Raw genomic sequence first — 13,863 nt, 5'->3', positions numbered from 1 at the left:
TTTTGTAGTTATGCTACTACATTTTGAACTTACTATACATATAGGCTTTAAAAAACACACATTTCAGGGAATGTGCATTCCCCAAATAACCATCATATAAATGATCTCTAAACATGAATATTCATCTTACCTCTTCATTCTCAAACATTACTCTACGAGAGGAAAAAGGAGATGGTTCTGGTCTTCTAAGATCACAGACATCCTTCAGGGAATGACATCCTCCTTCTTCTTCCTCATGAAAATGACCATCAACTTCCTCTTCTTCCTCCGGAGCCATTCTTTCCAGAATGGAGTGTACAGCAAGCGGGTTTATTTTCAGTACAATCCTATTTTCCAAACAAGCAAAATAACATAGCAAATTCCAGAAACAGTTAAACATATTACATTGCTATGAAAGGTAAGTATGAAAGATCATACACCTTTTTCACTCCTTTTCTTATAGCACCCCTTTTCCCCTTGTACTGTCAATGAGTGTTCTCATTTCATTCTTGACATTTCATAACATTTCATAAGCCATAGTGTGATCTGCTGATTTGTAAAGTACCATCAATTACATACTTTTATTGTTGATGTTTTAAATGACTATTACATATATATTCTAGTAGTGGTTATGATGGATTGAGATGCTGGGACCTAACTGACCTCGGCAAATCTGGAAAAAGCTAAGCAGGGTCAGACCTTTTTAGTAACAGGATGGGGGGCCACCAGGAAATCCCAAAATTTCCAGTAGGAAATTTAAAAATATCCCAGCAGAAGCAATGGCAAATAACTTGTATCATTGCCAAAAAAGCCATATGGTTACTGTCATAGAAGCATAAGATTTCATGCTTGACTTGAGAAATGTTTAACTTGGGGGTATAGTAAAGTACTTCCACAGCAATAGGGGATATGTTCAATTTATAAACATATATATAAAAAATAAGACTCAACATCAAGCATATTGAACTGTTTTTGTAAACTTGTCTTAGATTATAATTAATTCAGCTTTAATAATATGGTTTTTGAGTAGGAGAACCCAGGATTTACACAGGGGAGAAATATAATAGGCATTGTGTGACAGTCTATCAACATTTTAAGAATGCAGGTGGAAGACTAAAAATCTTGTTTTACCGTGGCCAGTCAAAATTGTCTGATGAAATCATTTCTCCAAGAACACCACTGGAAACTTTAAAAAACTGTATAGCTGATTCATCTTTGTTTTCTTCAAATGATCCTACAACGAATGCAGAGAAGATAATTATATAAGTTCCTGTGAACAGTAGTGAAGCTATAATAAATCATACACAGAACTTATTAGAATTTTTTTTGTCTTTGCATTCATCAGATGTAACAAAACAGTCTTTTGTAACCATGATTCTCAATTACATAGAAGAGTAGCTATCCTGTAAGTTGCACACTATGACTACTTAAGATAACAAAACATGTAAGGGCTTTATTTAAAGTTATAATAAATCAACTTTTTTCCTTTATATACCAAATATATAAAATTATTTCCCTTTACCTTCCTAAAAAATACCCACATATTCTTAAAATAGAAAAATCTGGAACAATAAATAGGTTATCATTATCCGGCCCCTCGCATTTCATGGCAGCAACTACTATAAGCTATTATTGGCTCTTTATCTTACCAGTTAGCTCTTTAAAAGTGAGCTCTATTTGAATTTGCTCTGAAGTTGGCCCTCCTATAAATTCTGTTTTAAGTTCTGTGTCTGACAATTCTAATTGAAGAATTTCCTTCTGAAGTGATTTTTTAAACCAAGGTCCTCGTTCTGGATCTGATCGTAGGTCAGGTATTGGGAAGCGAACTGAAAGCTTCAGCGCTGGTGCAGTCACTTGTACCGACACTTTACAATTAGTGGGAGTACGTGAATCATCCAGAAAAACTTCAGCAAATGCCTTGTGCTAAAACAGTGCATAATAAAAAAAAATAAACACTATTTTTAAAATTCCAAGATTTCTAAGCATGGGGAAAAAAACTCAATTAACTGAAATACATGTTTTGTGCTACGCCACATTTCTGAGCCAAAACTGTTCATATGTTCATTGCTACATACACACCATAGCTGCTAAAACTAATGAATCATAACACTGTTTATGAGATGTCTATATTCTCACTGAAAGTTTTTGCAGACTAACCCTTTACCCAAGGGTGGTCATTTTCCCCATGTCACATAATTCAACCTGGGAAAGGGATGATGGAATCCAGGCATATAGAGACTAGGGTGGGACTGGAGATTATGGATCTCTGGATTCTAGCAAATACTATAATTTCTATTAGATTATGTGTATTTTTAGTAACTTTAGTATATATCTGTTTGCATATACAAATTAATGTTTGTATAAAGAGGTTTTACCTTCAGCTGTTCTTATATGTAAACATGACTACAAAGACCTTTTTAGTATGATGCTTTTCATAAAGCCTAGCTTTTCCCTCAGGCATTGGGTCAGGAGGATTCATGATTCTGTCTATATTATTGTTTGTTGAATTGCCTTGGGGAAATTTTGGTATTAGTTTTTACCATGTTTTGTATCTTACAACAGTTTATTTTTGTTTTCTGTTTTTTAATTGTACACTGCTGAGTTATCTTGATAACACCTGTATAAATCAAATGAGTAAACTAATAAATAAAAAGCAATAATGTCAGTACATCAAAGTTCCAACAACCAAATGTTTCTATAAATAATCAAAATGTAACCAGTACCCAAGTAAAGCAGTATGATTTTCTACTTACCAGGCTAATATGCTTGTTGTATGAAGTGTACATATGGGATGCCATAGTTTCCACTGTGGTTAGCTTTTGTGGTTGAAGCAATGAATTGAGTCTGTCTACAATGCTAATATCCAGTTCACAGAATGCTGGACTCAGCTTGATTTGTAAATCTGCTTTCTGGGGAACAGAGCTCAGCCTCCCCTGGCTACCCTGTTAATAAAAAATACACTACAGACCTATTACAAATGTAAAATACTATTTCTACACAGTTGCCCAAATGTATATTTATATACTTCAAAAATCAGAGGAAACAATTTTATCAACTTTACCTGAGGCCCTTTGTTGTCTGAGTGCTTGTAATGAAGATGAAGGCATGAGGGAGAATGCAACTTGTTTTCTTGCTTTTCAGAGTTAAACCTAAGGAGCTTAAAAAAAAAAAAAGACAACAAAATTGTTATTCTTATTCTTTAAAATTGTTATCTTATTCTTCTTTCAGCTACAGCCCCCCAAAGTACTGGGTGGGCGGGAAGGCACGGAGAGGTGAAATGGGAAATAAATCTGTTCTTTGGGTAGTTACCACTCTATCAGCAGATTATCATAATTACATACAGCTCAATATATTAGAAAAACAAATAAGAACAGTGTTATTTCATTAAGTGATCTTTCACCAAGCAGCCCATTATATTACCAGACACAGCTTTGATATTTTCCTTGTTTTTTATGTTATCTAAAGTAATCTGCAGTAATAGATTTCAGATCCCAAGATAAAACTTTTTTCTATACCCTTAGATATTGGAGAAAATGGAGCCCCAAAAATTTTAAAGAGGGAGAAGAATTAGTTAAGCATTTCAGACTATTTTCTGATTGCTGGGATTACAAAAGTCCTGGCTGGCATGAATGTCTATTATAATCTTAGTGCCATCACTGGGAAGAATGACTTCTACCTGGAGCAACTTTTTATAAATAGTACACATAAGAATTTCCAATCCAAAGAGTTATCTAAAGCAATCATTTTTACACATTTACCCACTGAATGCAATTTATGTATAGTTTATGTATAAGCAAATCTCATAAGAGAAAACAATTTGATAACACTGGCTTTTCTCAATGTATTTCAACTACTAATATTAACTATAAATATTTTTACCTCTGTATAGTGAGGTATTTGAGAATGGGAATCTGTAGAAAAGAGGCATTCCAGAAGTTCCATCTGTCCAATAGATAAATCTGTATTCAAACACTGAGAGGCCAACCTTTGTCGTTGTTCATAGGATACTTTGACGCCTGTACCTATAAACCTATCATGAGAAATAAGAGAACAAAATATTAATCAATAGAACACTTGTAATAATCCTTTAATGACTGTTAAAAAGTTGTGGACATGCATAAATAAATTGCTTATAATACTGGAATAAAACATCTGCTTTGCTAACCTATTCAAACACACAATAGTATCTCAAATACATGAAAAGATAATCCATTCCAAGTGCTATCTGCCACCAAAGAGAAAAATTGGCCAAGAAGACTTTTTTAAAAAAGAAGTAAAGGCAGTTCTCACTCTGCAGTCTAGGCTTCATAAACACATCCACTTGCCTACTGTGTGACCGAGAATGGTGGACTAGATAAGCCTATGGTCAGATCCAGAAAGGATCTTCTTAAGATTCTTATGCACGTGTGAGGCCTATGATGAAAAATGTGTTTGCCTAGTTCTCTATGCAGAACAAAGCAGAACTATGACTCATTTTGTCCTAAGCTCAAAACATATTCAATACATTGAAAATACATTCAAAACATCCATTTGAACCTTGGAATGTTTCAAGCTCAGAATTTCTGCACATTCCCACTGTGTTCTTAAGAGGACATATTTGTCTATACTTTCATTGTACTATTCCCCCCTCCCCGTCAGTTGCATTCTGTTCTACATTCTAAATATAAGTTTCATCCTTGGTCTACTGAAGAAGGCAAAGCTGTTCCTTGCAGATATACATGCTCTAATGCACAAGTTTCACTCAGAGGAGGAGCTTTTTAAATGCTAGGGGATACTGATGTTTCTAGAGTCAGTACGAAATGCATTTAAGAACTTAAGAACATATATAGTACCAGCTGGATCAAACTGCTGGCCCATCCAGTCCAGCAGTCTGTTCTAGGTGAGTGCACATGTGGATTTCTGTGCCAGGAATTATGCCAAGAACAGTCCTGTGATAAAAACTTTTGTATTCTGACTGCAGAGAAACCTAAGTCACGTAAAGATGCACTTAATGGCTATTCTGAAAAATAATGCTAGACCCCATTTTGATAAACAGGTCCTAGTGATTTGATCCACACTAATATTAGCCATAATATTAAGATTCACATATCCGATAAGCTAGAAACCAACTAACCAAACTATGACTTAGTGTTTTTTGCAAGTTAGGCCAGTATTTTCCCAGTAATTTGCATTCATGAACTATTTTTTTTAACATTTTGTAGTTTTAAAGCACCTAGAAGGTTGCCACAGAAATCTAGCAACATTCCTAGTTCACTTGAATGCATGCAAATTCCTCTGTTTCTACACACAGCCCAGAGGCTTTTTTATTACTGTGTAACAATTTAATGTATTGTATGTATCTTCCTTTTCCTATAGTGGCTGCTGGGAAATAAATGCCTAGTGAAAAATATGTTAGTTCCTCAAATGTGCCATAATACAACAATTTTAAATACTTCGTGCAAAAGTGTAAATGCTGCATTTCTTTCCTAACATTGTCCTTTAAAAATACTCTCTACTGACATGACAGTGACAAGGTATTAGGAATGTGCACATTTCAAAAATAATTAGAAAGAAGTACTTTTGACTGTAGATGAGCACATTTTCTGCTTCTTATTCATTTAAGGAACCTGATCTTTCTTCAGTCAGAAAACAAAAAGATATGGTTGTTTTAAGGAATCCTCTCATTAAAGTTAAAGTGAACCTGAATGCAGAGACACCAATTTTCAAATTCACAAGGAAGCCTAAACAAGGTTGGGCTCTTTAGTGAGTAGTAGAGAGAGGCTGCGTTCAGTCTCATGTGTGGTCTGAAGCACTTCTTCCAAATGTTTTTTGAAGTGTACGAAGCCTCAATATCCCCTAAGAAGAGTCTATTAGGTTTTGCTTTCTACAAATGAAAAATGGCTGCGGCTGTGTGTGAATTCTGGTATGGATGAGTTTTTCCATCAAGTCAAGAAATCACTCCAATGCCATATCTGTGAAATGGGTAAGTTATTAACAGAGAATTGGTCTGGACATGTTTTAATAGTTTGGATGCCTGCAATTTTAAGATCAGGGTTCATCCTTCAACCTTAAGTTAAACATGTTGAGTTACCCATTGTAGCAAACTATTGCCCACCAGCATAGCCTGTTTTGCATTTTTTTTTCAAAACAGCTTTAAAGGATCATGTCATCACTGCATGTTTGCCCCACATTTACGTGTCTCAATTTTAACTTTTACATACTAGTGTACTTAAAATAATTAAAAGTATTACTCCTTGCAAACAGAGAAAAAGGACCAATGAAGATATTCATATGCAATTTGTCCCCATACTTTAAAGTCATCAACAAGGCACTTTTAACAGATTCTATCACAATAAGTTTGATATCAACAACAAATTCAGTTTTCTTAACGGTGGGGCCCATATTATGGAATAAATTGCAGTGGATTTGAAGCAATCACTTCCTTACTACAATTAGCAGGGGGCTCAAAACTTATTTCTATTCAAAGGATTATCTTTTGTGTTTTAAAGGTGTTATGTTTTAAAGTTGATTTATGAATTATTTACTAAATAATAAATCAATGTTAACCTATCATCATTCATACAGACTGCTGTACTCTGTTTGTTACATTATTAGATAAACAAGGAAAAAAATGTACCGAAGGTGGTCATGTGAACAAGCCTTTGCAAATACTCTTCGGAGAAACAAAAAGTCTTCTGTCGGAATCTGAGATGGATCAATTTTTTCTATTCGGGTAAAAAAATCCTGTGCCATTGATGCTAGCGGGCTAATGTTTAATGATGTTTCAGGTGGTGGTAAAGGATCAATATGAAGCACTGATATTGAGAAAGCACCCACTACTAGCCTAAAAAGAAGTTCAGGTTTTGACTCATCCACTGAGATAGATCTGGATGGAAGAGCTGAAATGAAATAAAATTAATACTGTTTAAAATAATCTTTAATAGTATGTCTTTACAATGTCCTATCAGCACTTTTAATTACTACAACAGCAGTATTAAAATTACAATTGTAATTATCCATAATTACAATATAATAATATTTGATTAATATAATGTTCCTATTTAATACAAATACTACTTTCTCACATAAAATGAATTTCAAATATGCCTCAACTTTCTACACAGATAAAAACAGAAGATACCCATTATTTATACATAAGATCAATAATAAAAATATATTCAAACAATAATTTAAAAAATAATAAGCATGTGCTGTATTATATTCAAATTCACACTTAGCCACATATTATATGGAGGTACAGTAACCATAGCTTAAGCACATTCTTGCATTTCTACCCATCTCATATGGTTATTATGAAAATACAACTAAGGTGGGAGGGGTTGAAACAAGAAACATATATACTATCCAAACTTTCTTAAACAAGGGCCAGATAAAATTATTATTAGAAGGTCTTATATAAAAAAAATCAAATAAGATATTCAGTATCAATCACATAAGAAACACACAAAAATATAAAAACTCAGCAACTACATTTGATCCAATAAGTACTAACCATGGTAATATCAGTAGGTCTAAGACAGGTTAAAAAAATAGATTCCTGTGATACCTTAGATTATAAATATTTGAAATCTTGATTCAGATTTAAAACCAGGAGACAGACAATAACAATGCAGAAGAGCAGGTGAGATTAATACTGACTTCTAGATTAAATTGCAGTTTCAAGCATAGTGTCCCAAAATAACTTATTTTTAAACTAAAAACTATATAACAATATATATTGTGTTATCCACAACACAAAAACAAACAAAAAGTTCTAGTGCACGATGTTGAATGCTATGCTACACTGTTTTTGAATAACGAGGCATGCTAGGAACAAGTTGCCCAATTTTCACTTACAAGTCCTTCGTAATGGAGCTGAATGATCAATGTTAGGTGTAAATGATGCAGCTCTTAATTGTGGCAGTTCCTGCTTGTTTTGATCAAATTCTCCCCATGTTGATTGCTGCTAAAATAGGAATATACATGTTATTATGCTTGCATTATAGAACATTTCAGCACTCTGTATGTTATTTATTTAATAATAAATGATGGAAATGTTCCCCACCCTCAAATTATATCTCAGCTGTTCCAAAACAAAAATCAGATATAATGTATACCTGCCTGTGTTGTGGGTTGGGTCTGTCAGAGTTGTCATGAACTCATGAATTCCTTTTCCCCTTTTTGGGACAGTATGTTGAATTTCATCAGAGACAAAAGTATTTTGTCCTCAAAAAACTACTACTATACAGAACTGTTAATGGTCTCCAACCTTCCTTTTTTAGATAAGATTATTGAGAAGGTAGTTAGACCACAGTTACAGAGAGCCCTAAATGAAATATATTATTTTGACTCTTCAGACAGGATTCAAGCCTGGGCATATAACTGAAATTGCATTCATCACTTTTGCTGATGATTATGGGCAGAATCTGGATATTAGGGACTACAACTATCATGGTTCTATTCTGTTGGACACTTAATGGCATTTGATACCATAGTTCTGGATTGACTGCAAAGGCTGGAAGGGGGGCACTGTTCTTCAGTGGTTCTCATTCCTCAGTGGGTATTTCCAGTCATGGTGGATTGTGATGGAATGTATCTACGAAGAGGAGAGTGATATAGTGGATAACAACAGAGAGCAAGGCTATCAGGAAAGAGGGAGTGCATTCCAGGAAGGGAAAGGAGACAAAAGACAACACAGTCCATAGGGGGAGCATGGGAAGCATAAGAAATTCAGGATAGCCACTCCCTAGAATATCCCAGGGTATATTCACTAGTTGCAGTAGTATAGATTTAGCCTGGCAAGATTCTGTCTATATGATGTAAGCAAATAAAGGAACTTAACGCAACTGGACTGTTTCACTGTTGTTCTTGGGCTGAGCCTGATATGGATGGAGAGAAGCCAAGCCCTCAACCACTCTGTTACGGGTTGCTTCAAGGCTTACTCTCTTCCCCCCTACTGTGTGACATCTACACAAACCCACAGGAACTTGCATGGGGTGAGAAAAGGGGCAACCAACCCTGGGGGTGGCTAGCACCTTGAAGATGCTCCCATATATTAATATCTTTTTGATCACTAGCATCTTGGAAGATATTATTATTTTTTTGGTTTTATTGTATTTTTATACTGTTTTGATTCTATTTTAACTAATATTTATTTATTGTTTTTATTGTAAACTGCCCAGAGTCACTTGCTCATGAGATGGGCGGTATCTAAATTTGAAATATAAATAAATAAAAACTGACCACCCATAGCACAATATGACATATCATCAATATGCTGATTGTACCCAATTATATATGTTCACCCTCGGCTGATGAAGAAATGGGGTGGAGATCCTGACTAGTGCCTGAAGCTGCTGGAGGCTAGATGGACAGACACAGACAACTGAATGCTACCAATGCAGAGTAACTGTGGATTGAGAAACTAATTCAGTCCAGAGATAGTCCATCTTTCATTCTGGGCAAGGTAGCATTCTCCTAGACAGCTTACATACAAATTCAGCTTAAGGACAGACCTTGGGAATGGAACTCATTCTTAAACTGGGGACTACCTTTATCTCCTTACTACACTTTTGGATAACTGTAAAAACATGACTCTTCAGAAGGGCATCTGGGGACAAGTAAGATCATGCTATACTTGAATGGTTGCACATAATTTTGATTGTTTTTAATTGTATTAATTAATATTTGTTTTGAATCTTATATAAATACCACAAGAGGCTCAATGTCTCCAGAAATAGAACAGCATATAAGTTGTAGTAATACAAATAAATACATATTTTGGGAAACAAATGAGCTGGGGCATGAGGAAGATTAGCATATCCACACCTCATACATTTTGACTCCAATGCCAATCAGGCCATCATGAACTTTGCTAGCTATTTATTTATTTAATTTGTATGCAGCCCATCATTTGCAAACATATTTTAAAAACTTGGAGAATTAACCAGCACAAAACTTGCTGTAATAAGTGGTTTCACACCCACAGAAGGCAGGGCCAATACTGAGGTGGTAAATGTGACTGTGTTGGATGATTGGCAGGTAAGTCTTCAGTCATGGTTACCATTAATTTAGCTTTAATGTTCTACAAACACAATCACCCCCAAACACACAAAGTTCCTTTACTCAAATGCAAACACTTAAGTATTACATACCACTGCAGCACCAAGTGGAGAGCCTGCTGGAGTAGCAGTGTATGTACTAGTTAAAGAAAGATCTAAATCCATAGTTGGTGGGTCTCCAAGAGGTGGCAACGAGGAAAGACTGTGAGACATCTCCATGTCGGCCATTGAGAAGAAAACCTCTTCTTCTAAGAGGAAAAGATATTGTTTGTAATATTCAATATAAAAAAATCAACCACAATTTAAGGAAAACAACTAAGCCACTGGTCTCACAAAAAGCATTATGACAGAGTTTATGCAATCTCTTATGTTGAAGAGAACCACAATTTAGGAAAGAAGCACAAGCAATGAATAATACATTCTCTCTCTCTCTCTCTCTCTCTCTCACACACACACACACACACACACACACACACAGAAGAAAACACTATATATCTACTGTATACTGAGTCATATACAGTACATTTCTCTAAAAATCACTATACTTGAGATTACCTGGAATTTCTTCTACACCAACTTCCCCATAGTCCATCATGGTAACTGGAATTATTAGATTAGCTAATGGATAAATATAATTAAACTATACATATTTAATAGTGGTTAACTATTAATAGCTATCAACAAAATTCAACCACACTTAATTCACCAGCTACATATCACCATTCACAAGTGAGAAAACATCAAGTAACAAATAGGCATCATGATGCAAATATCACAACTTATCTATTTGCATCAGATGTTTTAAAGATGGGATTTGAATAGTAACATTAGCATATGCATGTCATCATTTTTGTGTCATTGTTACTTGCTATGTCACAAGAGTGATATTGGAATTGCTGTCAGACAGTAAAAATGTAGCATATTCAAAATTAGATCTGCTGTCTAAGTACTTAGTTTAAGTCTTTTTTATTTCAATCTCAGAAGTCTGAAGAAGTAGATGTTACATAAGCTGCCAACAGTACTGGATTGAAGAGGAGTAGAAATGTGGAAAATAAATACATAATATCTATGGCTGATTCACACACCATACTAAACCATTATGTGGCTTGTTTGGTTTTGGCTAAATGTGATGTTTAATTCAGCAAAGTTTAGTCAACAAGTCATGGTTTAAAAATCACAACTTAGCATTATGTGTAAACCCACATAAATAGCGATATGCCAGTAAGCTCAGGTTGTTTGCTCACCACGACTTGAAGGAGTTCTAGCTGCCTCAGCTTCATAAAAACTCAGATCAGACTGTGTGCCTACTGGCAAAGTTTCTTTTCTCAAGTAACGATTGAGCTCCATCTGAATCCGATACTCATCTTCCTGCTGCATTGGCCGATTTTTTCTATCTTTATTAGACAATTCTATTCTACCGGGATTCTCTGCAGTGAAACACAAAATAGGAAAACGTGACCTCTAATTCAATTCCCAAGTCCCAGAAAAACAACTTCCCCACCATTCAGCTTCAAAGCCCACATTTGAAATAATTCAGCCCCATCATTCTAGTGGTGACACAACATCATCAGCCCTGCTTCCCCACTAAAAGCTTTACCCTCCTTGCAACTACGTAAAAAGAAAAAAAAGTTGCTTAGTAAATATTTAAAACCTTGGCAACACTGCAAAACTCAGGCTGTTCCCTCTCATTCTGATCATATTAAACAACACAATTTCTACTTGCCTGGTCTGGCAATGGCTGCAAACATATCCAATAAAAGATGTACCTGTCTGGGTGACAGGAACAGGTGTATGGAATCTATCTGTCCATCTACATCCAACTTTAAAAAAAAAAAAGATTTAATACATTTGATAAGAACCATTTTTCTCAGTTATCAATCTTGCTGTTGAACGATAACAACTTTCATCCCTGATTTTAATTCTTTACTTAGGAAATAAACTGTGGATACTGTTAGTCTGTGAAATATAATTATCAGCTTGCATATTATTTTTGTTAGGATCGCTATGTCTTAGATTTGGATGACTATAAAACTTATTTGGTAAACTCTATTTACATATACAGAAATTAGCAGCTTGAGCTCCAAGGCTTTATTACTGTATATAGACATGCTTAAACATCTGCAATATGTAATTCAAGAGAGATCTTGGAAATATGGATTTAAAGGGCTAATATATGCAACAATTTCTTACATATACAACAGTCACATGTAAACTTTATGGGTGAGCAGAGAGAACAACCATAACAAACAATCACAAATACAGGCAGGATTCACACACTGTGCTAAGTCATAATATACCTTTTTTGTAAGATGTGTGTGACTCCACCATCGCAACTTAGCATGTAATCGTTAATGAAGCAGGCAACAAAGACTTGTTCAATAAATTGTGTTTAAAAAGTTCTTTGTACAATGAACAAACCCAGCCATAGTGATGGGCACTTTCCACATTTACGATGAAATCACATGTCTCTGCAACCATATAAATTCCCATTGCTAATAGTTATAATTGTTTTCACAGAGTACATTTACTCAAACGAACACCTAAATTTGGTTCTCAGTTTAGAATCTGTGGATGGGCTTTCACATTACAGTAAGCAGTAATGAGATGTGGTTATGGTTCAATTTAATATGCACACCCATTCTATATCCTGACTGAAATTGAGTCTCCCTTATATCACTGATTTAAATAAAGAGATATAAGAAAAAACACACTCATATTCTTAAAGGACCTTTGTGATTACTTCTCTGTTCCTCTGTATTCTGCTATCAACAGTTTCACTATCTGCAATATTGAGGCTTATACGTTTTAGTTCTGTATAAACACGTAAGGAAAGCGATTATTGTTCTGCTCTTAGTGTACTTGGCTTTTTTTGCCTTTGAGTAAAACTTGACTAGTGGCAACTACTACTTAAATAATTTGCTCAGTTTGATTTTAAAAAGTTGCAAATGACATTGTACTACTTGGACTTGAATTTTTCTTCTTGTCATGGTCTATAACTGAAACTTCATTGTTTTAATTGCATGTATTTCTTATTTAGTTGCATTTTTTCTTCTGCTTCTTTTGCCCTTCTCTCTGCCTTAAAATAGGAAAGAAGACCAAACCCTAGACAGTAGTTTCCATAGAAAGCTGAACCAACTGAAGATGGCTATCTTTTTATTCATTAAAATATCTAGAAAGGTAACTGAGAATGGCATTCTTACATTAAGCAGCAAATCTGACATGCTACACTAGGTTGGATCAGCTAGTTTTGAGGTTTCTAGGTGCATTTCCCTCTTACCACAATGTTGCGATGCTAGCAGAGTTACTAGGGAAGAAGAATTTGTTAAGAAATGAGATTGCACTTAAACTGCCTGTGTGAAAGGCAGATTCTACTAATTTGATGGTAGAACTATATATCATTCACTTCCTTCTAAAGTCTGTTTCCAAGGATCTAAATTGCTGTTAATATCTATCCTCTTGTTTACCAGCCAGGTACGTTTAAGCGTGGAAAATAAAAGTTGTACCATTACTGAGAAAGTTGTCACATATGATAAATTGATCTTTTTTGTTCTTTTTGTTTGAGAGAGGATAAAAGGGCTAACACAGATGGCTAATAAGCCTTTGTAAGGAATATGTAGCAAAGGCGGTATGGACTGAATTTGGTAGAACTACTGGACTGGGTTTACACATTGTGCTAAGGTATGGTATACTTAACAACACTTTATTGAATAAGCCACAATTTGCTGGGTTCATACAACACCCAAGCCAAAACAAAGAAGCAAGCTTGTGGCTTGGCATAATGCATAAACATAGTTTTATTTCATTCAGATTCATTTTGTAAAAACCCTAAGAAGGAAAGCAGGTG

At 34.9% G+C, this 13,863-nt stretch overlaps 1 protein-coding gene across 5 annotated transcripts in view; it reads right to left on the bottom strand.

Annotated features, from left to right (window-relative positions):
• The window catches only part of ATG2B (autophagy related 2B), a 69,094-nt gene that overhangs the window by 37,688 nt on the left and 17,543 nt on the right, over positions 1–13,863 (bottom strand). For 2 of the 5 annotated variants that reach the window (XM_007438239.4, XM_088149872.1), the window contains 11 exons: positions 11,743–11,839; positions 11,264–11,446; positions 10,113–10,267; positions 7,816–7,924; positions 6,596–6,857; positions 3,859–4,009; positions 3,041–3,136; positions 2,733–2,921; positions 1,629–1,902; positions 1,111–1,213; positions 131–326 (listed from right to left, as the gene is read on the bottom strand). In XM_007438239.4, the coding sequence (XP_007438301.1) occupies positions 131–326; positions 1,111–1,213; positions 1,629–1,902; positions 2,733–2,921; positions 3,041–3,136; positions 3,859–4,009; positions 6,596–6,857; positions 7,816–7,924; positions 10,113–10,267; positions 11,264–11,446; positions 11,743–11,839 (1,815 nt within the window). Of the gene's footprint in view, positions 1–130; positions 327–1,110; positions 1,214–1,628; positions 1,903–2,732; positions 2,922–3,040; positions 3,137–3,858; positions 4,010–6,595; positions 6,858–7,815; positions 7,925–10,112; positions 10,268–11,263; positions 11,447–11,742; positions 13,844–13,863 lie in introns of those variants that run through there. The other 3 variants (XM_025173187.2, XM_088149871.1, XM_088149873.1) reach the window with 3 other exon arrangements.

This window comes from Python bivittatus, unplaced genomic scaffold (genome assembly GCF_059951505.1).
Source record: "Python bivittatus isolate LINGU-HERP-01145 unplaced genomic scaffold, Pbiv_v1 ctg000580_np1212, whole genome shotgun sequence".
NCBI lineage: Eukaryota > Metazoa > Chordata > Lepidosauria > Squamata > Pythonidae > Python > Python bivittatus.
This window is presented reverse-complemented; position numbering and strand designations above follow the sequence as displayed.